Source organism: Saccopteryx leptura, chromosome 2 (assembly GCF_036850995.1).
Source record: "Saccopteryx leptura isolate mSacLep1 chromosome 2, mSacLep1_pri_phased_curated, whole genome shotgun sequence".
In the NCBI taxonomy this organism is placed as follows: domain Eukaryota; kingdom Metazoa; phylum Chordata; class Mammalia; order Chiroptera; family Emballonuridae; genus Saccopteryx; species Saccopteryx leptura.
In genome coordinates this window covers 145,203,645-145,229,818 of record NC_089504.1, presented here as the reverse complement: position 1 = coordinate 145,229,818, position 26,174 = coordinate 145,203,645, and the positions used below count along the sequence as shown (strand labels likewise).

At 39.0% G+C, this 26,174-nt stretch overlaps 1 protein-coding gene across 3 annotated transcripts; it reads right to left on the bottom strand.

Annotated features, from left to right (window-relative positions):
- Positions 1-7: 7 nt before the first annotated feature.
- IRAK4 (interleukin 1 receptor associated kinase 4) lies at positions 8-26,133 on the bottom strand. Of its 3 annotated transcripts, none has more exons than XM_066369001.1 (13): positions 26,039-26,133; positions 18,403-18,545; positions 17,539-17,708; positions 14,622-14,767; positions 13,655-13,831; positions 12,507-12,667; positions 10,920-10,984; positions 7,368-7,482; positions 6,937-7,046; positions 4,911-5,094; positions 3,883-3,945; positions 1,152-1,310; positions 8-918 (listed from the first exon to the last, which is right to left on the bottom strand). In XM_066369001.1, exons 3-13 carry the CDS (start codon positions 17,697-17,699, stop codon positions 883-885), a joined length of 1,377 nt encoding a protein of 458 aa, XP_066225098.1. In that variant the 5' UTR covers positions 17,700-17,708; positions 18,403-18,545; positions 26,039-26,133; the 3' UTR covers positions 8-882. The 3 variants fall into 3 exon arrangements, with proteins under 3 accessions (XP_066225098.1, XP_066225097.1, XP_066225099.1); XM_066369000.1 differs by having other exon boundaries at positions 18,433-18,545; XM_066369002.1 differs by having other exon boundaries at positions 13,667-13,831; positions 18,433-18,545.
- Positions 26,134-26,174: the final 41 nt, after the last annotated feature.

The following is a 26,174-nucleotide window of genomic DNA, read 5'->3' as shown; positions in this document are numbered from 1 at the left end:
GTAGCTCTCATCTCCTGGCGGCCACCCTGAGGTCCTAGCCAATGTGGCCTTCTTATAACATGGTAGCTTCCTTCTTTAAGGCCCATAGGAGAATCTCTCAGACTTCTTTCTTGTAAGAACTCACCTTCTTTGATCAGGCTCACCCAGCACAGTCTCCCTGTTGATACTCAAAGTCAGCTGCATAAGAATCTTAACTGCATCTGCAAAATTCCATCACCTTTGCCATATAACAGACCCCAATTATGGCCAGATCATGGGAGTATCATCTGGGCATATTTGGCTTGTCATGAATAACTGCTTAAAATAGCACACTGTGAACATGACCTTATAAACAAATGACTATAATAACATTTTATAATCATCTATATAAACTTTAAATTTGATATCACTTTTTAAGTTACCAAGTACTTATAAACATTTTGCATCCTTTGATTTTCATAACTACCTGTCAGAGAAGCACAGTGGCATTACTCCAATGTTACAGATGTAGAAAGCAAGGCTCAAAGCAGTTCAGAGACTGCCCTCAGCTTTACAGGAAATTAGTAACGGAACTGGACTTCAGCCAGGGGCTTTTCATTCTATAGTCCCATCCTCTTTTTGCTAATCATGTAGTTTTCAAGTTGATTTGGTGAAGTTCCACGAAGAAGTCTTAGGAATTACTGTAAGAGCTGAGGCTGACACTGAAAAGGCAGGGCCAAGCGCTGATGTGGCAGCTCGGCTTCTGTTTGTTCTGTATGCTGGGGTTCTGCACAAGCTCTAACAGCCACTGCACTGCACCATGCGCCTTGTTAAAGGGAAAGAAAAATATTCACCAAAAATATTTACTCTATAAAATGTTTCTGATAGTTGTATATAAAAATCCAAGAGTATTTTACTAATGTTTTAAGAAGCTGTCATTTCTTGCAGCAGTTGTTGGACCTTTAAGAAAGAAAGAAAGAAGAAAGAAGAAAGAAGAAAGAAGAAAAGAAAGAAAGAGAGGAAGAAAGAAAGAAAAAAAGAAAGAAAGAGGGAGGGAGGGAGGAAAAAGAAAGAAAGAAATAAAGAGAAAGAAAAAAAAAAAACAAATGGCATTAAATAGTTGGTTTGGAACATAAAAAAAATTAAAAGCCCCCACCTCCTTCACTTTTTAAATAAGTGTAAAAAATTAATACCTTCTTAATGTCCGGTCTCTTATTTTTCTTTTCATGCAGACATTGACTGGCAACAGAGTACATAGTTTCAATGGAAGTAAAATCAATGTCATTCATCTTCTTATCAATATAATCTTCAATTGTCTTTTCTTCATCTTCAATTTCTTCTTTAATATCTAGCTTTAAAATAAGTGTTAACACGATAAGATTTTCAAATAAACCAAAACATAAATTTTAATTATTTAATCTACTTCATAATAACTTATACTCTTATTTTACTCTCTACTTTTAAAACCTTGTTAAAAATTGAAGACATAAAGAAGAAATCTTGTTTGTGTCTTTTTACATACATATATGCATACCTCCTAGGTACTTTCAGACAGTTGCCGTCTAATTTTTGTATTTATGTTATTTCTGAGCTAGTTGCTGTCATGCTCCCATTAGCAGCATGTACTAGGCTGCCAGCACAAGGCGGTCAACTTCTTGATGTGCTCCTGATAACATAATTCCAACTTCTCAAAACAGACTCCCCCCTCTGTACACTCAGATTCTCTATGGGCACTCAAAATTTCAATCAAAGACACAGAGAAAGGAGAAGGGCCATGATGAGAAAGTAATGAAGAGCGAGAGAGGCATAGGACTAGGATGATATAGTGGGTTGAGCAGTGGCCCCAAAAAGGTGTGTCCAGGTCATTTTAAACCCCAGTTGTGGTAATTTTCTTTATGGCAAACTGAGGAGACTAATACAAATGGCAAAGACTAGGTGAGGTTGATTGTAAACTCTCCAGAAATTCTTCCAAAAGATGAATTTTGAAATTATTTGCGTAGTGGCAGAATACAGTGATACAAAGGTTCTTTAACAGATCACTCTTTTAGTAGTACTCATATTTAAAATCTTATCACTTTATAGTCAGTCATACAGCATTCAAACCTTAAGAATAAGTCAAAGAGTATAATCCTCCCTGAAGTTTCATGATTTTCACTATTATTATATAGTGATGCACAAAACTTGTGACTGAGATGGGTTCTATGTTTTTCTGTATTACATCCTTATTCAAACCAAAGTTGAGGTTTTTACAATATTCTGAAGGAGAAAAACATCTCAGGTGAAAGGATGGTAAATTTTAGGTCTTTAGGCAAGGAGGCCTTGCTTCAAAAACTATAAGATGTAAGGCAGTAAAACATTGTTTTGTTTTTTCTATTTTTCTGAAGTTGGAAACGGGGAGGTAGTCAGACAGACTCCTGCATGCACCCAACCGGGATCCACCTGGCATGCCCACCAGGGCGTGATGCTCTACCCATCTGGAGCATTGCTCTGTTGCAACCAGAGCCATTTTAGCACCTGAGGCAGAGGCCATGGAGCCATCCTCAGTGCCTGGGCCAACTTTGCTCCAATGGAGCCTTGGCTGCGGGAGGGGAAGAGAGAGACAGAGAGGAAGGAGAGGGGGAGGGGTGGAGAAGCAGATGGGCGCTTCTCCTGTGTGACCTGGCTGGGAATTGAACCCGGGACTCCTGCACGCCAGGCCGATGTTCTACCACTGAGCCAACCAGCCAGGGCCAGAACATCGTTTTTTAACTGTCCTCCTGTATTATTAATATATACACTTTCTCTGTAAGATTCAGTCCACACCGAAAGCTTTATCTATACCTGTATCCTAATGCTCAAAACTGAATCTTTGACCCAGGCTCCTTTCCTGGCCACCAACCACCAATGAAACAGAGAATATAAGTTTTTCAATGAAGACAAAATTTTACTGTGTGCCACGGTAAAAAATTCCTTTTAAAAATAACAACTTTGCACAATAATATTATGTTCCATGAATATAGTTTAATATGAAATATTATATAGCATGTAATATTGCATTGCTACACATCCAAGAAACAGAGAAAGCTTTATAATGCAGTTTTATAAGGGATATCTGTAGCAATATCATAATATATAGATATTATACTTATAGATTTTCTTAAAAGAGTATGATATCTACCTCCTGAGCATATATTATACCTTTTGACTTTCTAATCCTTATGCTAGGAAAAGAACTAGATATACATATATTGTCTGAATTTGTCAAATAGGTTTGTCCCTATTAGAACACATAAAATTAGAATAAAGTCAGCATAGTTATCTAATTTTAAGAAAACCTTATATACAATAGCAGCTATTTCTATAACTCTTCAATTTTATAAAAAGACCCTCTAAGTCTTTAAAATTTACTATATAGGGAAAAAAGGGGAATGGCATAATTTTCTTGTAGCTTTAGCATTCAGTGGGTCTATTTGTGTAATTGTCCATGAATGTCTAATATAATACATAGGTGACGTTTTCTATAACTTTATAAATAAAATACTCCATAATAGAAATGGAGAGAGAATTTTGCTAGGAATTCTATTCTGATACAAATTTGAAGGGAAGCCATATTGTTTTTCCTCTGTGAGCTGAAAAGGCTATTACAAATCACTCTGAAAGCAACAAATAAAAGTATATGGGAGATGATCGCAAAATTATGTCATTCTGTTCCGATTTATTCACAAAGAAACTAGAATACAAAATATTTTAATATATAAATGACTTTTCCAAGCTTCACAGGTACTTCATGGTAGAGCTGAGGTGAGTAGTATTTGATGCTCTTTCCATATGCCACAATGTAACTGCCAATAGAAAATGACATTTCTAGATGCCAAGTATATCCATATAAATTCAGATTACAAATGCAAAGAGAAAAGAATTGGAAAAAATGAATCTCTCAATTACCAATAACTGAGGTTCCCGGTATTCATCCACAGCTGGAAGTCCAGTAATTATTTCTAGTAAAACCTGTTTAGACAAAAAACAACATTCATGTAACACTCAAGGTACCATATAGAAATTAGAAGGAATATGAATTTTGATTATGAAATCTGATTCATCATTTCCATACACGCATTACGTCTTTTAGGCATCAAAGCAGAAAGAACAGGAGCTGTGGTCATTTCTCACCACCCCTCCTTCACTGACACCTTGGACTCCACCCATCCCCAAAAGTTTATTTCTCTGTTGGCGACTTACTCAACAGTCAGTTCTACTCAACATGTGTTATGGACAGTCCTTTTCCTGTTTTGCAGGGAATTCTTCACAAGAATAATTTTCTCTGGCTCTTAGGAGAATCTTATTTTCTAAATTTTAGGCACATCCTACAACCCTGTGCTTAAGTTCACAGTCCTAGGCAGTTAGATTTCCATATATAAACACATGAAAAAATAAGATGAAGAAGCACCAATTTCTCCAACACACTGCTCACTCCACCTTAAAAGTTATCAGGAACACACTGGTAGGTCAAAGAATGCCAAAGTGTATTCCATTTTAAAAATATTTCATTTAAAAAATATGACAGTACAGTGCATACTGTGGGACATGATTTATTTTATGCACTGTTTTAAGTTTCATACTAATTCATGAGGATAGCATGGCCAAAAAAACATTTCCTGCAATCATTTCAGATATCAATATAAATGTTTGCTTTGGCAGCACATATACAGAAATCGATATAAAAGTTTTATAAAGTTGGAGAAGTTATTATAACTTTCTCATTTAACTAGAGGTTAAAGTGAACAATTTATAGTGAGCTAAACAAGATAGGTGTATTCAGAATATTCTACTTCAATTTCATGATTATCAGAATGATTATTGTTACCAAATATATATATATAGTTACCAATATGATTATTGTTACCAATATATATACCAATTATATTATAGCACCCAATTACCAATTATATATATATGATATATATGCAACTTACCACACCAAAGCTGTAGATGTCAGATTTGGGTGTTATTTCTCCTCGCAAAGCTTCAGGTGCCATATAAGCTGTTGTTCCCACAATTCTGCTAGTCATGACTGTCTGGGAAAACTTCTCAGAAGCCCGTGCAAGCCCAAAGTCAGATATTTTGGCTGTAAAGTCTTCATCTAGTAGAATATTTGCACTGAAAAAGTGTAAAGTTTAGAGGGAAAAAAAATGTTTTTCTCTTCAGGCAAGTCAAATGGCTCCTTAAATAGGTATATGAGTATATGTAGGTGTATATATACAGAGTATACCATGTTATAATATACATTATAAAAAGTCTAAAATTTGTGCCTGGCCTTTGGTGGCGCAGTGGGTAAAGCATCTACCTGGAACACTGAGGTTGACAGTTCGAAACTCTGGGCTTGCCTGGTCAAGGCACATACGAGAAGCAACTATGAATTGGTGCTTCCCACCCCCCCCTTCCACTTTCTCTCTCTCTCCTCTCTCTAAAATAAATAACTAAAAACTTCTTTAAAAATCCTAAAAAAAAAAAAAAAACTTAAAAATTGTATAAGTAAATCTATATTTCAGTTTAAATCTCAAAAGAAATGACTGTCTTCCTTTTTTAAAAAAATTATTTTATTAAGTGAAAGGTGGGGAGGTAGAGACAGACTCCCACATGCACACTAACGGGGATTCACCTGGCAAGCTCCTACTAAGCAAAGCTCTACCTATCTGGGCTGCTGCTCCACTGCTTGGCAACTGAGCTATTTTAGTGCCTGAGGTGAGGCCATGGAACCCGCCTTAGCATCCAGGGTCAATTTTACTCGAACCATTAGAGCCACGGCTGTAGGAGGGGAAGTGAGAGAGAGAGAGAGAGAGAGAGAGAGAGAGAGAGAGAGAGAGAGAGAGACAGGAGTGCAGAAGTTGGTCGCTTCTCCTGTGTGTCCTTACCAGCTATTGAACCCCGGACTTTCACACGCCAGGCCAATGCTCTAATGCTCTACTGCTGAACCAACTGGCCAGGGCCTCCTTTTTGTTTCTTGAGGAAAAATTGTAAGAGAATAAAAACAAAATAATCCTATTCACATTAGTGAGAGACATTTTCATTATTTCACAAATAGTTTATTACAGGGTCATTTCCCTTAAATTCCTCAAAGCACCATTCTTAATTCCTTTCCTGTGCTGTCCAGATAGCTTAGTTGGTTAAGCATTGTCCTGAAGCCCAGAGGTTGCCGGTTCAGTCCCTGGTCAAGGCGCACACAGGAGCCAGATAGATGTTCCTATCTTTCCCTCTTTTCCTTCCTCTCTTTAAAGTAAAAAAAATAAACATTAAAAAGAATTCCTTTCCTAACATTTCTAAATTAATTTAAAAAACAAATTTCCAATCCAATTTCAAGAAACTGGTATCCAGGCTTGATTTTTATTTTGAATTTATTTTTTTTAGTGAGAGAGACAGAGATAGAGAGAAAATCAGAGAGAGGAAGAGATAGGAACAGACAGATAAGAAGGGAAAGATGAGAGGCATCAATTCTTTGTTGTGGCACCTTAGTTGTTCACTGATTGCTTTCTCATATGTGCCTTGACTGGGGGGCTTAAGCCAGCGACCATGGGGTCATGTTTATGATCCCACGCTTAAGCCAGTGACCCCACCCTCAAGCTGGCAAGCCTGCACTCAAGCTGGATGAGCCAGCACTCAAATTGGTGACCTTGAGGTTTCGAACCTGGGTCTTCTGCGTCCTAGGCTGATGCTCTATCCACTGCATCACTGACTGGTCAGGTCCAGGCTTGATTTTTAGGGCTATAAACTGGTACTGTAGTAGTGAATAGGTAAGAACTGGTATACATAGGGTGAAGGCTGATCAGGAGGGTTTGTAATAAAGTCATTGACTGATAGTAAGGGTCTAAATAAAGACAGAGCACTGGCGAGAAGAAGGACATCTATAATCTTGGAGTGCTCTAGATCAAGAATGCATGTGCATACTGAATAGGAAGACAGCAAATCATTCTTTAAAGATGGTTTTCCAAAAGTAGCATTTACCTTTTAATATCTCTATGAATTTGATGGTTTTCATGTAAAAAACTGATGCCATTAGCTGCACCCTGAGCAATCCTGCATCTCATGTGCCAAGAAAGTGGCGGAGTATCATCCTTGTGAAGAAACAAACCAATTTTTTATAAAGAAAAATATCTATAGAAATATTTAACAGAAAATTTTTTCTAAGTAACTTTTAAATGGGGGTTAGCATTTCTCATTTGACAATAAAAATATGTAAGCGCATCTTCAAAGTCTAAACTAATATTTTACATTTTAAATTATAGAATAGCAACCTCATTTTTTACATGTCAATTGTTAACTTTCATAGAGCAGAAAAAATATTGACATTAATGTGGTTTAAATAATCCTGTCACAAAGTGAATATTAACATGCAACAAAGAAAAAGCCAAAAATCTGATGAACAAACATCTTACCAAGCAAGACAGTCTGTCTAGCAATGAGCCATTAGCCATGTAAACATATACTAAGCAGAGGTCATCGCCATCACTTGAGAAACCAAGTAGTTCTACTAAATTTTCATGTTGGCACCTGTGACAAATAATTTTCCACTCAAAATTATTATGATACATACATGTATTCAGCAGTAGGTTGGAAGTTATTCAGTTTAGAGCTTTAACAGAAAAAAGATCAAGAAAACAATTAGCTATGTATCATTATAATGATATGTTTATTATAACAATATATGTTTATTATAATGGTTTATAGTTTTCTGCAAACAGTTCCCGTTTTAATCAATATTGATCAACTTAGAAGTAAACATCTTTCTTTTTCATAGTAAAAGCTCAATAATTCAGACTACTGGAACTTATAATAGTTTGGTTAAGGATTAAGCTGATGTTTACCTTTGTTTAGCACAATTTTCAATTATAGCACAAACAAGATTACAAGAAATCTGTTAAAATTTGTATGCCAGTCATCTCAAGAATGCGTAACATACCCAAGTTCTGATTTGCAGAGATTTTATCTTTAACCACATCTAAAATGTACATTTCTGATATTTAATCAAATCTGATTTGAATTTTTTAAATATAATTGAGAGTAATGAAACCAAAAAGAGCTCAAGTATAACAAAACTGCAGACATCTGTGATACAGTAGAAAGAAAACTGGGCTTTGTTCAAAGTCCTAAGTTTGAAGTCCTGTTCTGCCACCTCCTGGTGTATGACCTTTGGCAAATGAACAACTCACTGAGCCTCAGCAATCTACCTGCTAACTGTGGGTAACAACACCTATTAGATAACATGGATGCTGCGAGAATTAAATGAGCAAATATGAGAGTCTAGAAATGTACCTAGAATATGATAAATATTTATCCAAGTGCTTACTCATTTTGTTCATTCAAAATCATCTATAATTCTGGCACTTTGTTATTTCAAATCAGATTTTGATTTGAAATAGGTCTATCCTCAAAAATATTTTATAAAGTGCCAATTAAAATGACAAGTGCTCCATGTTCCAGCAAATTGGCACATTTTAGAGATGAACAACATTTGCTGATTTTATACTTATATAAAGCACTATAATAGATGATTTACCTTCACAATAACATAATGAAGAACTATTATTAGCTCATTTTATAGATGAAAAAACTAATGGATAGAGTGTTAAGAAATGTGGCCAAGGTCATTCTGCTAGTAAGGTCCAGAGATGGGTACTTATTAAAAAACAGTGAAAGCCCGGCCCTGGCCAGTTGGCTCAGTGGTAGAGCGTCGGCCTGGCGTGTGGGGGACCAGGGTTCGATTCCCGGCCAGGGCACATAGGAGAAGCGCCCATTTGCTTCTCCACCCCCCCCCCCCCTTCTTTCCTCTCTGTCTCTCTCTTCCCCTCCCGCAGCCAAGGCTCCATTGGAGCAAAGATGGCCTGGGCGCTGGGGATGGCTCCTTGGCCTCTGCCCCAGGCGCTAGAGTGGCTCTGGTCGCGGCAGAGCGATGCCCTGGAGGGGCAGAGCATCGCCCCCTGGTGGGCAGAGCGTAGCCCCTGGTGGCCAGGAGGATCCCGGTCGGGCGCATGCGGGAGTCTGTCTGACTGTCTCTCCCCGTTTCCAGCTTCAGAAAAATACAAAACAAACAAACAAACAAACAAAAAAAAACAGTGAAAGCCCTGTCTGGATAGCTCAGTTGGTTAGAGCATTGTCCTAAAGCACCAGAGGTTGCTGGTTCAATCCCTGGTCAGGGCACATACAGGAACAGCTCAATGTTCCTGTCTGTCTCTCTCCCTCCCTCTTCCTCTTTTGCTAAAATCAATAATAAAAATTTTTTTAAAAAATTAAAAAAAAACAACTGATAATATTCAATGGTGGTGAGGTAGCAGTGAAGTCTGAACTTGTAATACTTTGCTGGTAGGAGTATTAGCCATCATAACTTATCCATAAGGCCATTTGGACATATACTTGGAAAGTCTTTAGAAAGTTCATGCATTCTGAACCAGTAATTCTTCTAGGACTCCATCCTGATGAAATAAGCAGAGTGGCTTTAAAGATTTATATACCAAGAAATTTAAAGAAGTTTTAATTTATAATATTAAAAATTAGAAACAAATCTAGTAGGGTAATGGTTAAATAGAACATAATCCTCACATATGCTAGCATTTTATACAGTAATTTAATTTTTTTTTTTTTTTTTTTTTTTTTACAGAGACAGAGAGTCAAAGAGAGGGATAGAAGGGACAGACAGGTATGGAGAGATGAGAAGCATCAATCATTAGATTTTTGTTGCACATTGTGACACCTTAGTTGTTCATTGATTGCGTTCTCATATGTGCCTTGACCGCAGGCCTTCAGCAGACCAAGTAACTCCTTGCTTGAGCCAGCGACCTTGGGTCCAAGCTGGTGAGCTTTTGCTCAAACCAAATGATCCCACGCTCAAGCTGGCGACCTCGCGGTCTTGAACCTGGGTCCTCGGCATCCCAGTCCAACGCTCTATCCACTGCGCCACCGCCTGGTCAGGCAATTTAAAATGTTTTAAAATTAGACATGAAGAAAAGTTTATCAACTATAAGCAGTTTTATCTGTGAGTGATATAATTAAGAGATGATTTTTATTACCTTAAAAATATTTTTCTGTATTTCCCAGATTACCTACTTTGAACAAGTTACTTTTAAGATCGGAGAGTGGGGGTAGGGGTGGAGAGAACAAAATGTGAAAGTTTTAATTTTTCTTATCAGTATGCAGTATTTTTACTATGAATAAGTTAATTCCATTTGTTATTTCTTTCTTGAGGTTAAGCAACCAAAATTCTTGACTAATAGCAATGGGTCTAATGAGAATTCATATTAAAAACTCAAGCTCTGGAATCAGACAGACCTGGATTTGAAACCCAGCTCTACTATTTATTGGCTATGTGACCTTGGGCAAGTTATTTAACCTTTCTAAATCTCACTGTAAAAAATAAAACATTGGGAGGTTACAACAATTATTGTGAGGATTAAATGAGACAATGCACATAAAATACATTGCACAGTGTCTGGTATGTTATATACACTGAAGTATCAATTATTATAATAAATTTCCTAATTTGTTTTTGTTACTTTTCCTGATGATGTCCAACAATTTTCAAACATACTAGGGTCAATGCCTTCTAAGCATTCTCGCATATAACATTTCCTTGGTTTATGGGAGTTCATTTCTACCCAGGGGCCTATTATTCTATACCTTTTTCTTTTGTATCTCTGCGATTTATCTCTCATAAATTCTGGGAGCAGAAAACATGATAATGGAAGACAGTTGAAATTCCATGTCACTTTTCTATCATTTAAAAAAATGACTGCTGTTTAATCTACAGGCACATGGATATATTTACTACTAGAATTGTAATCTAAGTTCTTTCAACTCCTCTAATCTAAACCTTTTACTTCATTTACATGCATTAAAAAATATCACTAGTTGATGTCACACTCTGGGTGACACACCAGGTCCTTCACGCCTTGTCCTGCTCTTCTCCATTACACCATGCTGCCAAAGTAACTTACTTTGCCATTACTTTTATTTCTTGATCAAATTGCTGTTTTAGTTCTTCAGTACTAATGTCAACCATCTGAAAAAATAAAATAATATGCAATATAACACAATATAATAACCCTAAGGCCCCTAATGCTAGAACATGGCTCAAGAGATCAACTGGCTGATACTGCTTCCCTTAAAATTGTAAGGCATTATTTTCCCCATTTTACAGAACAGCTGAGAACAAGGTCCCATGGTTGGTTAGTAGAAGGAAAAAATCTTTTCAACCATATAAACCTGAGTTATTGTGGAACAAAAAAATAATATGAGACCTCACTGCATAAACATTTTGAAAAAAATTTCTGTATAGCAGAAAACATATGCTATTTGAAGACAAATCAAAAAGTAAAACCTGCAAAAGTATTTTTAGCATATATAATAGGGTTACTATCTTTATCATATAACTATGTATCATATTAGTATTTTTAGAACATACAACAAATTTAGACTATACCAAGTAAATAAGTAAAAGGTGAATACCCTAATAGAAATGGGAAAAAAGGATATAGACAAAACAATTTTCAATTTTTTTCTCAATGCATATTTTAAGTTTTATTTATTTATTTATTTTTTTGTATTTTTCTGAAGCTGGAAACGGGGAGAGACACTCAGACAGACTCCCGCATGCGCCTGACTGGGATCCACCCGGCACGCCCACCAGGGGCTACGCTCTGCCCACCAGGGGGCGATGTTCTGCCCCTCCAGGGCATCGCTCTGCCGTGACCAGAGCCACTCTAGCGCCTGGGGCAGAGGCCAAGGAGCCATCCCCAGTGCCTGGGCCATCTTTGCTCCAATGGAGCCTTGGCTGCGAGAGGGGAAGAGAGAGACAGAGAGGAAGGAAGGGGGGGGGTGGAGAAGCAAATGGGCGCTTCTCCTATGTGCCCTGGCCGGGAATCGAACCCTGGTCCCCCGCACGCCAGGCCGACGCTCCACCGCTGAGCCAACTGGCCAGGGCCTTAAGTTTTATTTTTAAATGAGAAAAGACAAGTTGTTTTTATAAAATTTTCTTAGTATCTTATCATTTTAATCTTGCTTATGTGTGAAGCACTGCGTAAAGCAGGGGTTCTCAACTTTATTTTGTGAATCTCCCATAATTGTATGTGTAATTTTATGTATGTGTGCATAACTACGTTTTTGTAGGGATAGGGCCCACAGATTTCTTTTTCTATTTTAAGATTTTTTAAAAGACTTTATTATTCATTTTAGAGAGAGGAATAAGAGAGAGAGAGAGAGAGAGAGAGAGAGAGAAAGGAGGGCGGGAGTAGCAGGAAGCATCAACTCCCTTATTTGCCTTGACCAGGTAAGCCCAGGGTTTCGAACCAGTGTACTCAGCATTCCAGGTCAATGCTTTATCCACTGTGCCACTACAGGTCAGGGGCCCATAGCTTTCAACAGATTTTTAAGTGTTAATAAATATCAGCTCAGAATAATGTTAATTTAAAGAAAATATGCACTGAAATAATACATTTCCTAAAGATTAATTTAAAAATTATTATATAGCATACCAGGAAGTAACTCTTGCTTTAAATCTTATTATTCCTGAAACTATAACTTACTGCCGCAAGCCTCTTCACTGCCACAGTTCTGTTGCTCACATGGCCTTTATAAACAACTCCAAATCCGCCCTCTCCCATTTTGTTACCGCCGAGAGAAACGGGTCGTTCATCAAAGTTATTTGTGACATTCTTCAATTCATAAAACGAAAAACTGTGAAAACCTACAATGTCAATAAGTAAGGAAAAACTGTTTCAATAAAAAAGAAATGTTTTAATAAATCTAGTATTTTCTCAATTTAAATATTAATAAGCCAGTCAGAGAAAGACAAGTACCATATGATTTAACTTATATGTGGAATCTAATGAAAAAAAAATAAACTAACAAACAAAATAGAAACTGACTCACAGACCCAGAGAACAGACTGAGAGCTGACAGAGGGGAGGGGGGTTCGAGGCTGGGCAAAAAGGTGAACCAAAGAAAAAAGTCATAGACACAGACAACAGGGTGGTGATTAGGGGAGGAAAAGAGGGGTGAGCGGAGGTGCGAGAGGGTAGAGGGGGAATAAATGGTGATGGAAGGAGACTTGACCTGGTAACATGACACAGTGAACAGACGGTGTGTTATGGAACGGTACACTCGAAACCTATGTAATTTTATTAACCAATGTCACCCCAATAAATTCAATTTAAAAATAAAATCAATATTTATTACTGTGAATAAGACAAAATTGGAGAGAGAAAAACCCTTTTTAAATAAAAACTGTGCCTGACCTGTGGTGGCACAGTGGGTAAAGCACCGACCTGGACGCTGGGTCACCAGTTCAAAACCCCAGACTTACGCAGTCAAGGCACAGACAAGGAGCAACAACTATGAGTGGATGCTTCTGCCCCCCCACCTTTCTCTCTCTCTCCCCTCTCTTCAAAATCAATAAATATATTTTAAAATTATTAAAATATAAATAAATAAAATAAAAATTGTAGTCACTCATTGTCTTTATATACAATCCTTTCAAGTTGTGTGAATATTTATTTATTTCCTCTACTCACAACACAATGACTTAAACAATAAAGAAGGCGCTTAATAAATCAGGAGGGAAAAAAAACACCAAAGAGCTATTGCCAATGTGCACTAACAAAAGGAGAAATTTGTTTTTAGCAGTAATGCTCTTAATGACAAACGCTAGAGGAATGCACTGCACGTTACTCACGTGTATCACTACCTTCAAAGCTTTCTGGACTTGAGGAGTCAGGTGGCACATAATTTTGTTCAGGATTCTGCATAGGTATCACAAACATCCCATCTTTGTCATACAGAGGCATCTCTTTATGCTCAACTGTTACAGCTTCTTTACAAAGTTGTGTATTAACAGTTTGGGAAACCACATCTGCCAAATGAAGTCAGATACAAGTTGACCTTCCACAAAAAAAGTGTTGCGAATAAGTTAAACTAGGAACTTGGCTCATTTAACATCATTCCAGTTTCTATGTTAGGCTCCATATTCTCACACAAGAAGCTACCTAGTAAGAATTTTGTTTTGTTAAAAATGGGTACGGCTGTGTTTTTAAAAAGTTGTCTATGAGCCATCTGCATTAGAAGCACAGAAGTACTTGTTTAAAAACACAAATCTTGAACCCAATTCCAGAATTCCGATAATGATTTCTGTAATAGAGCCCAGCAAGCTATTTATAAAAACCCCAGATGATTCTATGTACACTAAGGGGTGAGAAGCATTGGTGTAAAAGATATCAAAGGGAAAAAGTACGGTTATGGGACGGCAACAAAGCACTAAACAGAATACAGGATAGGGAAATCAGGACCACAGAGTCTCACTGCGGTGGAAGTTGAGGGTGAAAAAAAGCAAGTGCTCAAAAAAAATCCCCCCCAATAAAAACAAATTCACATCTTTCTAAACCCCTCTTGGCACAAAACTACCTTAAGTTAATGGTGAGACTCAATCACAAAGCCTCTACCTCTTTAATCAGCAAGCAAGCAAGTCTGCAGTGCCCTAAGTCTGGGGAGCTTGTTAAGGGTTGGGGAGACTTGAAAGAATGAAAAGGAGTCTCAAATGTCAGGTTCATCTGTTATGAGAAAAAGTAAGAGTACGAAGAAATGTTCCTATTTCTGTACTTGCTTTTCCACCCTCATTGTTGATACCCTAGTCACCCACAGTTTACCTGGAAGCAAAAGACTCGCAGGGGCAAAAAACTCATTTTGGACCAAAAGATCCACGAGATCACCAACTGTGCAATTTGTGGTGCCCCAGTCAAAGAGTAATTCACTAGTGGGACTTTGTCCAGTTTGCAGTAAGGCTTCAAATCTCCTTAAAAGCAAGTAACAAAGAAACAAAATTAGTATGTGAATGTAGTTAACATGAAAATGAGAATTATTTTCCCTGTCCCTTTCTCCCATAGCACCTCCTATAATTTTAAAGAAAAAGGACAATAAGAAAACCAGCAAGAATTACAGAGACTAGGAAAGAGAGGCAGGAGGAAAAAGGTGCTGACAGGTGATGATAGTACAAATCAACACATATTGAGTACTGTACTTAATGAATATTTGCTCAGTGGACTATGGGATGTATACATATGAACCATTTAATTCTGAAAGATACTAACAAATATACTAATTTACTAATAAGAAAGCCGGGCATGGGGAAGTAAAGTAACCATGCCATATTCACACAGCCAATGAGCTGTCTAAACTGAGATTCAAATTCGGATTTCAATTGACATAAGATCATGCTCTCAACCTACTAAGATATATGACTCCCCTACATAAAAATGATGAACCCTGCTAGCCATATGTTTTTAACAAACCAGCCTGCTTAAAGAAAAAGAATATACATAAACTTGGAGAAGTATTCTTTTGATCTTAACAATATTTCAATTAAATTAAAAGAAAAACACATCAGGTTTTCATTCTCATTTCTTTAAAAATGTTTTGAAAAGTAGCATTTAAAAACGTAAGAATATTTTCTTTCTCTTCCAAGTTCTAAATTTTGAAAAATTTCAAAAATACAGAAAAGTTGAAAAAATAACACCACAAACAACCATTTACCTTTTATGTAGATTCACCAATTGGCCAACTGAAAACAGTTTGCCATGTTTGTGGTCTTGTACTCTCTCCCTCTCCATCTCTATCTGTATAGGGATGTGTGCGTCTGGGTACATGTGTGTGTGTGTGTGTTTATCACAACTGGAGGCACATAAGGGCAGTATGTTCTATTATTGGTGACAAAAAGTTTGATTAGTTGGTTAAGAAGGTGGGCTTCAAATTTTTTCTTATTATAAAGTAAGTTTTCTATTTCCCCTTTGTAATTTATAGGCAAACTGCAGATAATACTTTCAAATCTCGTGCAATCTTGCACACCAATAACTTAGCACTTTACGGTTTTTAAGCACTCACTTATAAGCCTTGTGTGAATCAATTACTCATTGGTGGCTGTAACTGGTAACTTCTTTTCTTTTTTTTTGCATTTTTCTGAAGCTGGAAACGGGGAGGCAGTCAGACTCCTGCATGTGCCCAACCGGGATCCACCCAGCATGCCCACCAGGGGGCGATGCTCTGCCCATCTGGGGCATTGCTCTGCTGCGACCAGAGCCACTCTAGCACCTGAGGCAGAGGCCACGAAGCCATCCCCAGCGCCCGGGCCATCTTTGCTCCAATGGAGCCTTGGCTGCGGGAGGGGAAGAGAGAGACAGGGAGGAAGGAGAGGGGGCGGGTGGAGAAGCAGATGGGTGCTTCTCCTGTGTGCCCTGGCCAGGAATCGAACCCAGGACTTCCGCACGCCAGGCCGACACTCCACCACTGAGCCAACTGGCCAGGGCCGGTAACTTCTTAATTCTACCATTGTTTCAATAATTATTTGCTACCATAGTTCTGCAAAGAGCTTTGCCTCCTCACCACCACTTCAACTATCCTCCAAAAGTTTTTAACAGTAACATCAAGAAATTATCTTTAAAAATAGGCTTTCTGGCCCTGGCCAGTTGGCTCAGCAGTAGAGCGTTGGCCTGGCATGTGGAAGTCCTAGGTTCATTTGCTGGCCAGGGCACACAGGAGAGGCGCCCATCTGCTTCTCCACCCTTCCCCCTACCCTTTCTCTTTGTCTCTCTCTTCCATTGGAGCAAACTTGGCCCGGGTGCTGAGGACAGTTCCATGGCCTCCGCCTCAGACACTAGTATGGCTCCAATTGCAGAGGAGCAACGCCACAAGGGGCCGAGCATCGCCCCCTGGTGGGCATGCCAGGTGGATCCAGGTGGGGTGCGTGCAGGAGTCTGTCTGTCTGCCTCCCTGCCCACTTCTCACTTCGAAAAAATATCAATAAAAAAAAATAGGCTTTCAAGCTTTAAACTTAAGCTTTTTCTAAGTAATTTCCGATGTGCATCCTTGATACAAGGAAACATTTCCTAGAAGAGAACTATGGTTTTAGGTTCTTTATCAGGTTAATGCTGAAAATAACAGATACATTTCTTTTCTTCTTGCTTCTAAAGACACATTTTGACATAGGTTTGAACTGAAATAACTGACCAAAATACAACCTATTCTCATACTTTATGCTAAACCAAGCAGAGATGAATGAAGAGAAAGAATAGAAATTATCTGTAGATAATGTTGAAAAATCCTGGCTAAGAATTGTGTTCATAGATGCATATACATTTACAAGCAACTATGAAATGTCAATTTGACTTCCCAAAATACACTGTTAAAGTGAATTACAGATTGACACACATAGAAGTTTAGGCTCCAGAATTTTGCTAGTAATTCTTATAATATCCTTATTTTACTTCAAACTAGAAATGACAAGTGTAAAGCAGAGTGAACTGTACTCCTCAGCATGCCAAACAGAGAACTAGAATAAAAGTGGGGATCTTGATTCTAACTCAAGAACTTATTTACAAGATCACAGTATTAGCCCAGCTGAATGACGCAAACATTGCAAAAAACAGGGTTGGGGTGAGGGGTTTAATTACCACTATCTCCCCTGCAGAGAGGTTTATTTTCTGAACTGCAATATTAGACAGCATTTATACCTATTAATCATTCTCGATTGTGATGTAAGAATTTAAAAAGAAAAATGATCTTATATGTTACCTTATGTGAAACTGATTGTATCTATCATCACCAGATGGTTTTTTAATAGCTACTGCTAACTTCTTCCATCCTTCTTGAGGATCAATAAAATCTGACAGCTTCCTAATTAGTCCAACATTGAGGCAGCGTACATATGTTGATGGTGTGATGGGTTTGTTCATCTTTTATTCCTGTAACATAAAAATTTCTCATTAAAATTTTACAGTAGTTTTAGTGATGACATCTGTAAGCTTATATATCACTCTGCTATAACATATGAAATGTCGGCAACTGATTAGACCATAACAGAGGAGCAGTCCAAAGTCAACTACAGTTGACCCTTACACAACATGTCTGAACTGTGCAGGTCCACTTATATGCAGACTTTTTCAATAAATACTATAAATGTATTTTCTGTTCCTAATGATTTTTTTAATAACATATTCTTTTCTCTAGCTTACTTTGTTGTAAGAATACAGTCTATAATACAAAAATGTAACATACAAAATATGTGTTAATTGACTTTATATTATCAGTAAGGCTTCTAGTCAACAGTAGGTTATTAGTAGTTAAATTTGGGGGAAGTAAAAAATTAAACATAAATTTTCAACCGCATGAGTGTTAGTGACCCTACCCCCTGAATTGTTTATGGGTCAACTATAGTTGATATACTAAGAAGAAATTAAAATTGTGGTTTATTTGTCTATCATCTCGGCTTGCTTTCTTATTTCACGTATAATATGAATTAAAAAATTATAAGATTTATTTTCTGACACATTTTCTGAGTAAAATTCACACAAAGGAGTAAAAAGTTTACTTTTTCAGAAAAATTCATGTGAATATATTTAGGAATGAAATCTGTTAATAAAAGAGATTTAGCCTGACCTGTGGTAGTGCACTGGATAGAGCACTGACCTGGAATGCTGTGGTCGCCAGTTCAAAACCTCAGGCTTGCCGGGTCACCGCACATATGAGGCGCAAACACTATGGGTTGATGTTTCCTGTTCCTCGCCCCTCTTCTTTAAAATCTATAAATAAAATTTAAAAAAGATTTATTTTTCAATTTAAAATATTTTTATAAGTCAGTATTTATTTCTATTAAGTATTTATACAACACTCTTTGGTAAAAGTAAGAATTATTATGTCCTGAAATAATTTGTATAGCACTAAAAGACATAGTCTGTCCACCACCTTTTCACATCACGTTCTCTTCCTTGACTCTGCCACCATTTTTGAGTCCATTGGACCTGTCTGATCCCAATTCATTCCTTACTAAGCTAAATCTGTGGTTTACCACCATAACTACTCTTTAGACAAAACCTTTACTTCTTCTGTTCCCTCTTTATTCTGCTACTCCACGCTGGAGAGCTGCAGCTAGGGATAAAACTCACAATTATTATTTTTTTTGCATACCAGCGCTGCTAAACACAGCTGTGGAGAACTAGATAATAACTGAGAAGATTGGTGTAAATGCAAATTTATGGGGATGCCTTTTCTACAGGGCCTTCAACAATGCTATTAATCCTTTTACTTGTCTTTATTCATTGTTCTTATCAACTATTTCACACCTTTACCTCTCTACGAGGTTTTATTTGATCTGTTATTCTCAGCAAATGGTTATCTCTCCTTTCAAGTAATCAAGACAAATAAATTCAGATATTCTTCTGCCAATTATTTTCCTTCTCCACTATATATTTTTATTTTTAAGATGTAATACAAATAATTTTTGGAGTAAAGAATATATTCATGTGGTGCAAAATCCATAAGCTATAAAAGAGTAAGAAACAAAGTCTCCCTATGTATCCTAGGTCTCTGTGTTAGCATTTTCTTCTCTTTGGCCTGCTTTGACCACCACATCTAAGTAGGCCTATCTTCCTTCAACCTAATTATCTTTCATCACTATTTATTTGTAATCATTTAATTATTTGTTTAGTTGTTTACTAACTGTCTCCCACATTAGTCTGTAAGTTCCACGAGTTCAGAAACTATGACGATTTTATTCAGTAGCTTGTAACTAGTGACTACCACATTGTAGATATTGGTGTTGTTAACTGTTAGGAATAAATTTCCTGCCCAGTAACATGCTAAATGATTTATATATTTCACTTAATCTTCACAGTGACTAAGGCAGTTTTATTATTTCTATTTCACAAAGGTACTAAGTTCAAGGTAAGACTGGAACCCATATCTGACAAATTCATGTAATATGTACCCACTTATATAATGCAATGCTCATTCATTTCATTCTCCTTTTTAGAAAGACCAGTCATTTCCTTTCGTTTAGTCCTACATTCACAAAATATGTATGTCTGCCTTTGTACTAAGCCAACAATGTTCAACTTTTTTTTTTTTGTATTTTTCTGAAGTGAGAAGTGGGGAGGAAGATAGACAGGCTCCCGCAGGTGCCTGACCATGATCCACCACACATGCCTACCAGATGTGATGCTCTACCCACCTGGGGCATCGCACAGGTGCAACTGAAGCCGTTCTAGCACCTGAGGTGGAGGCCATGGAACCATCCTCAGTGCCCAGGCCAAGTTTGCTCCAATGGAGCCTTGGCTGAGGGAGGGGAAGAGAGAGACAGAGAGGAAGGAGAGGGGGAGGGGCGGAGAAGCAGATGGGCGCTTCTCCTGTGTGCCCTGGCCAGGAATCGAACCTGGGACTTCCACATGCCAGTTCAACGCTCTACCACTGAGACAACTGACCAGGGCCCTTTTTCATCTCATGACACATAAAAACTAATTACTAAATTCTGTGGCACACCAAAAAATATATTTTTCCAATCTGACCAAAAAAATAGGTATAATTTTGATTCAGTCACACCAGATGGCTATTGTTGTTTAGGTTGTTGTCATTTTTTAAAATTTGACAATCTAAGGGAAAAGAGGTCAGTACCTGTGATTGAATAGTCAGGTATTGCATGTTTTAAAAATTCTTGCAGCACACCAGTTGAAAATCGCTGTAACAAGTATTAGGAGCGACAGAGAAGAGAAAAATCTTTGTTTTCAAGTTTTTCAGTCTAGCAAGGAATAAAACAATTTCCAGGGATACAGGTTATAAGAGGTGTGTGCAGAGTGTTATGGGGCCCAGAGAAGGAGCATCAAGCTGACGAAGCCTGTCTGAAGGAAATGTCTCGAGACAGGTTTGGGTGGTGCGGAAGGTTAGAAGGATGAATGAGGTGGCAGTAACAGCACAGAAGAGCATGGATGAAGCTCAGGGGAGTTTACGAAGGCTGGATCAGAGGATGCATGTCACCTAGTATCAGGAGATGACGTTAGGCAGGCAGAGCCAAATCATCAAGTGCCTTATATGCTATGACAAGGAGTTCAAACTTGATTCTAAAAGTTACAAGGGAGCCATTTCAGGATTTAAAAAAAGGTATTATGCAATCTTACTTGGTTAAGTGGATTCCTCTAGATAAAAAATTGAAGGGAGACCAGTTTGAAAACTTTGCAATAATCTAGACCAGTGGTAGTCAACCTGGTCCCGACCGCCCACAAGTGGGTGTTCCAGCTTTCATGGTGGGCAGTAGCAGAGCAACCAAAGTATAAATAAAAAGATAGATTTAACTATAGTAAGTTGTTTTATAAAGATTTATTCTGCCAAACTGAGCAAAAATCTGACATAAAGTACTTGGTAAGTAATTATTATTATATGCTTTAACTTGCTGTAACTCTGCTTTATAAAATTTTATAAAGTAAAGTTACTTCCCTACTTTATAAATCACCATTACTGTGGAACCGGTGGGTGGTTAGAAAATTTTACTACTAACAAAGATACAAAAGTGGGCGGTAGGTATAAAAAGGTTGACTACCTCGATCTAGGAGAAAAGAAAACCTGAAAAAAGTGTATGATCAAGGAACGGAAAAGAAATGATTGAAAGATTTAGGAGACCAAGTCAAAATAATTTAATGAAAGATCAGATATTAGAGATAAAGCAGAGTGAGGGAAACAAAGAAGCTGATTCCTGGCTTTTCTGGCTAGAGCAACTGGATAGATGATAGAGGAAATAAGTTCTGGTCATGTTAAATTGGAAATACCCATCTTTGTCACCATCTGGGAAAACAGCACTAAATACACTAGCTAGATGTATGGTCTAGAGCAGTGGTCCCCAACCTTTTTTGGGCCATGGACTAGTATAATGAGAAAATATTTTCACGGACCGGCCTTTAGGGTGGGACGGAGAAATGCACAAAATAAAATTATGCGACCGGCGTAAAAACTGTGGTATTTTTAAATATAATTGTCGAACTTACGAGACAAGCGTCAAGAGTGAGTCTTAGACGGATGTAACAGAGGGAATCTGGTCATTTTTTAAAAATAAAACATCATTCAGACTTAAATATAAATAAAACGGAAATAATGTAAGTTATTTATTCTTTTTCTGTGGACCAGTACGAAATGGTCCACAGACCGGTACCGGTCCGTGGCCTGGGGGTTGGAGACCACTGGTCTAGAGCTTAAGAGAGAGGTTTAGGTAAAGAATGCTTACTATATGAACATTCTCATATATTGATACATGAATAGCTGGTTGAAGCAACAGGTAGATATAAAGTCCATTTGAATATACAGAATGTGAAAAAACGAAAAGAAAGAAGAAACTTCAAGAAGTATTGATAAGTTATGAAGGTAAAAGAAAAACTAGGACAGTAGCACATTTCCACAGTGGGGGACAAGTTAGTATGAAAGATCCAAATATGGTCTTTTACTGATGGGTGAGTTAGATTTGGAAACCAGAGGCCACTGGTGACTTTAAGAATAGCTGTAGTAGCCCTGGCCGGTTGGCTCAGCGGTAGAGCGTCGGCCTGGCGTGCGGGGGACCTGGGCTCAATTCCCGGCCAGGGCACATAGGAGAAGCGCCCATTTGCTTCTCCACCCCCACCCCCTCCTTCCTCTCTGTCTCTCTCTTCCCCTCCCGCAGCCAAGGCTTCATTGGAGCAAAGATGGCCCGGGCGCTGGGGATGGCTCCTTGGCCTCTGCCCCAGGCGCTAGAGTGGCTCTGGTCGCGGCAGAGCGACGCCCCGGAGGGGCAGAGCATCGCCCCCTAGTGGGCAGAGTGTTGCCCCTGGTGGGCGTGCCGGGTGGATCCCGGTCGGGCGCATGCGGGAGTCTGTCTGACTGTCTCTCCCTGTTTCCAGCTTCAGAAAAATACAAAAAAAAAAAAAAAAAAAAAAAAGAATAGCTGTAGTGAGGCCCTGGCCGGTTGGCTCAGTGGTAGAGCGTCGGCCTGGCATGCAGGAGTCCCGGGTTCGATTCCCAGCCAGGGCACACAGGAGAAGTGCCCATCTGCTTCTCCGCCCCTCCCCCTCTCCTTCCTCTCTGTCTCTCTCTTCCCCTCCTGCAGCCAAGGCTCCATTGGAGCAAAGTTGGCCCGGGTGCTGAGGATGGCCTGTGGCCTCTGCCTCAGGCCCTAGAGTGGCTCTGGTTGCAACAGAGCGACGCCCCAGATGGGCAGAGCATCGCCCCCTGGTGGTCATGCCAGGTGGATCCCGGTCGGGTGCATGCAGGAGTCTGTCTGACTGCCTCCCCGTTTCTGGCTTCGGAAAAATACAAAAAAAGAAAAAAAAAAAAAAGAATAGCTGTAGTGGAGCAGTGAGTAAATGGTAGAAATGCGTTCTCCAAAAAATCTTGCTATAAAGGAATAAAAATAAAAAGAGATAGAGAGAGCAGCAGTTCTTAATCTTGGTCTCAGTATCCTTTACACTCTTAAATATTATTGTGGACTCCAAGAGCTTTTGTTTATGTTGCTTATAGCTACCAATATTTACAATGTTAGAAATTGATAGTGAGAAATTTAAAAAATATTTTATGTATTACATGTTAACATATTTTTTTATTATTTATTCATTTTAGAGAGGAGAGGAGAGACAGAGAGAGAGAAGGGGGGAGGAGCTGGAAGCATCAACTCCCATATGTGCCTTGACCAGGCAAACCCAGGGTTTCGAACCAGCAACCTCAGCATTTCCAGGTCGACGCTTTATCCACTGCGCCACCACAGGTCAGGCCTACATGTTAACATGTTTTTAAAAACATTTATTGATTTTTTTTTTTTTAGAGAGATTAGAAAGAGAGAAAAATGAGGAGCAGGAAGCATCAACTTGTAGTAGTTGCTTCCCCTGTGTGCCTTGATTCAACAAGCCCAGGGTTTCAAACCAGTGACCCTCAGCATTCCAGGTCAATGCTTTATCTACTGCGCCACCACAGGTCACGCCATGTTTACATATTTTAATAAAAAATAAAAATATTCTCCCTCAAAATAGAAAAGTGGCATTATTTTACAGTTTTGCAAATCTTTTGTGTTTAGTTAGATTTTCATATCTATTAAATGCTTCTGCATTTAATCTGCTGCAATATATTGTTTTGTTTGAAATACATGAAGAAAATCCAGCTTCACAGAGACAAGTAATTGAGAAAGGAAGTATTTTAATAACCTTTTTGCAAATTAGTAATATTTTTCTTTGACACCATACTAAAACTTGACAAGAGATAATTTCTTAAAATTTAGTTGCAATGTGGAATCTGAAGCCATATAATGAACTCTGTCACATTGAAATTCATTGCACTCTGAATGAATCTTTTAATCTGAATGTGATTTTGATCTTATGAACCTCCTGAAAGAGACTTGGGGACTCCAACCACACCCTGAGAACTGCTGGTTTAAGATTTAAGACTTAAACTGGGCTGAATAAACAAAAGGGATAGTGAATAGAGTATGAGTTAAGAGGTCAGCCTTGAATAGAAGAAAACCTCTTCTGAATCTAGAAAGATACAGATATATTTGAAGACAGAGGAAGAATTCCCACACAATGATATTTTCTCTGTGAAGGAGGTAAATTCATCTAGGGCTAAGTAAAAGAATTGCCCAAGCACCTTTAGGGCACCTGGTATATGCCTCCTATCCCTTCAAGCCCAACAAAAAGGCACCACTGATTTTTCTTAATAGTCATCTCTTTCACTTCAAACTGTCACCTGGGTTATTCTTCTATTCTAGGAAACTCGGATAAGTCAGTGGCTTTGGGAGTCCTGAATGAAAAGAGAAGTGTTTTCCCACTGTGTGTATTTCTTCCCCGACCCATGCAAGCTAGGATTAAAGCTAATGGCTCTCCAGTTTTTGGCTCCGTTGTTTCATTACCGTCTGTCCGAATCAAATGTGAACTTGCACGGGCCAGGCAGCTGTGATGGTGGCTGCCGCTACTGGCTTTACAGGAGCCAAGAACTGGTTGACCATTACATTTAATCCTAGCTCGCACCTGGTGGGCGAGAAATACACACAGTGGGAAAACATTTCCCTTTCCATTCAGGGCTCCCAAAACCCTGACTCATCTGAGTATTCCTAGAATCAAAGGCTTCACCAACCTTATTCACCTCTGTTCCCCATCTCCTTCTCTCTGCACAAACTGCCTTCTCCTTCAGCACTCTGCCATCTTGGCTGCCTCTCCTCTGCAATGCTAATTTCAGGAACCCACACAGAGAGAGAGAGAGTGCCCCCCAGTCTGCCTCATTTTATACTGTAGAAATTAAAACCTTTAAGTCAACATACAAATATGGAAGTCTCTGATACAAAGCCACTTATCTGAGGCATAAATGGGATTCCTCATAAGAGTGCACCATCCACATTATGAAACAGTCAAGGGTGTGGGCAAAGCTTAGTTTTGAGAAGATCTTAGTATTAGAAGGGTATTGAAAGATCTTAGTATTAAAAGGGTGGGAAAGGCTTTGTCTTAAAACTAAGCCTTATGCTATAATGACTTTGCCAGCTTACAGCCTGTCTCCCACAACCTGTGCAAACTATAAGCGAGCAAACATATATATTTACAAACTTATTTAACAACACAATCCCATCAATAACAGATGATAAAAAAATAGTGACTATTTTACGGCATAAATTTTTCTTGTATCACATACTTAAAAAAGAAATGTGCAGAGCTGTATTTAAGCTCAATATTCAGAATAGTGGTGAGGGTCCACTGAGAGCGAGGAAATAGGAGGTCTGAGAATACAGCTAAGCTTTTCAGATTGTGCCAGCCTTATTTGATCAAGCATAGCTTCCGGGCGGTCAGGTGCACTTTTCCTATCTGATAGTGCACTACTCTGATCCCTGTGAGCCCCCGTCCCCTTTGTCACTTCCGGGAAGCTTGGGAGCCGGAGAAACAAGCTCATTAGGATCTTGTGCAGGCGCACTGCTTCCCACTTCACGAGCATCTCTGCCGGGTGCGGGCTTCACTTCCTTGTTCTCAAGAGAGCAGATTTCGTAAACGGGTTCTCGGAACACACCGCCTGAGAGAGGCCGGTCTGGGAAGGAGCAGCAACCCGGCCACCCGGTGAATGAGTGATGCCTGACTACGCCCACGTTCCTCCTCGGGTGAGGAGGGTCCCAAGGGTTCATTCTGGAGCACGCTCTGCCCACGGAACCTTCCGAACCGGTCCCTCAACAACCCTTGAACAGAGGAACCGCGGCCGGAGCGCGGACCTCCGACAACCTGCGAGGAAGGAGAAACATGTAGTAGTCGGAATCCCTTACCTATCCAAGTGCGGGGACCGGGGCGGGCCGGACCGTCCCCGCTGAGCTGTAGCTCAGGAAACAGTGCGCTGGAAAGGGGCGGGGCGGGGCGGGGCGGGGTCAGGGCGGGCCCAAGCCTGCACACTCCGCCCCAGGC

Bases quoted from the DNA above. Each gene is read 5' to 3' on its own strand.
- IRAK4 (XM_066369001.1), bottom strand. From the start codon at position 17,699: ATGAACAAACCCATCACACCATCAACATATGTACGCTGCCTCAATGTT. The intron at 14,768-17,538 runs GTAACATATAAG...CTTGCTTTTAAG, and splicing joins TACAATCAGTTTCACATAAG to GAGATTTGAAGCCTTACTGC. The intron at 7,483-10,919 runs GTAAGTTACTTT...TATTTGTCACAG, and splicing joins GAAATAAAAGTAATGGCAAA to GTGCCAACATGAAAATTTAG.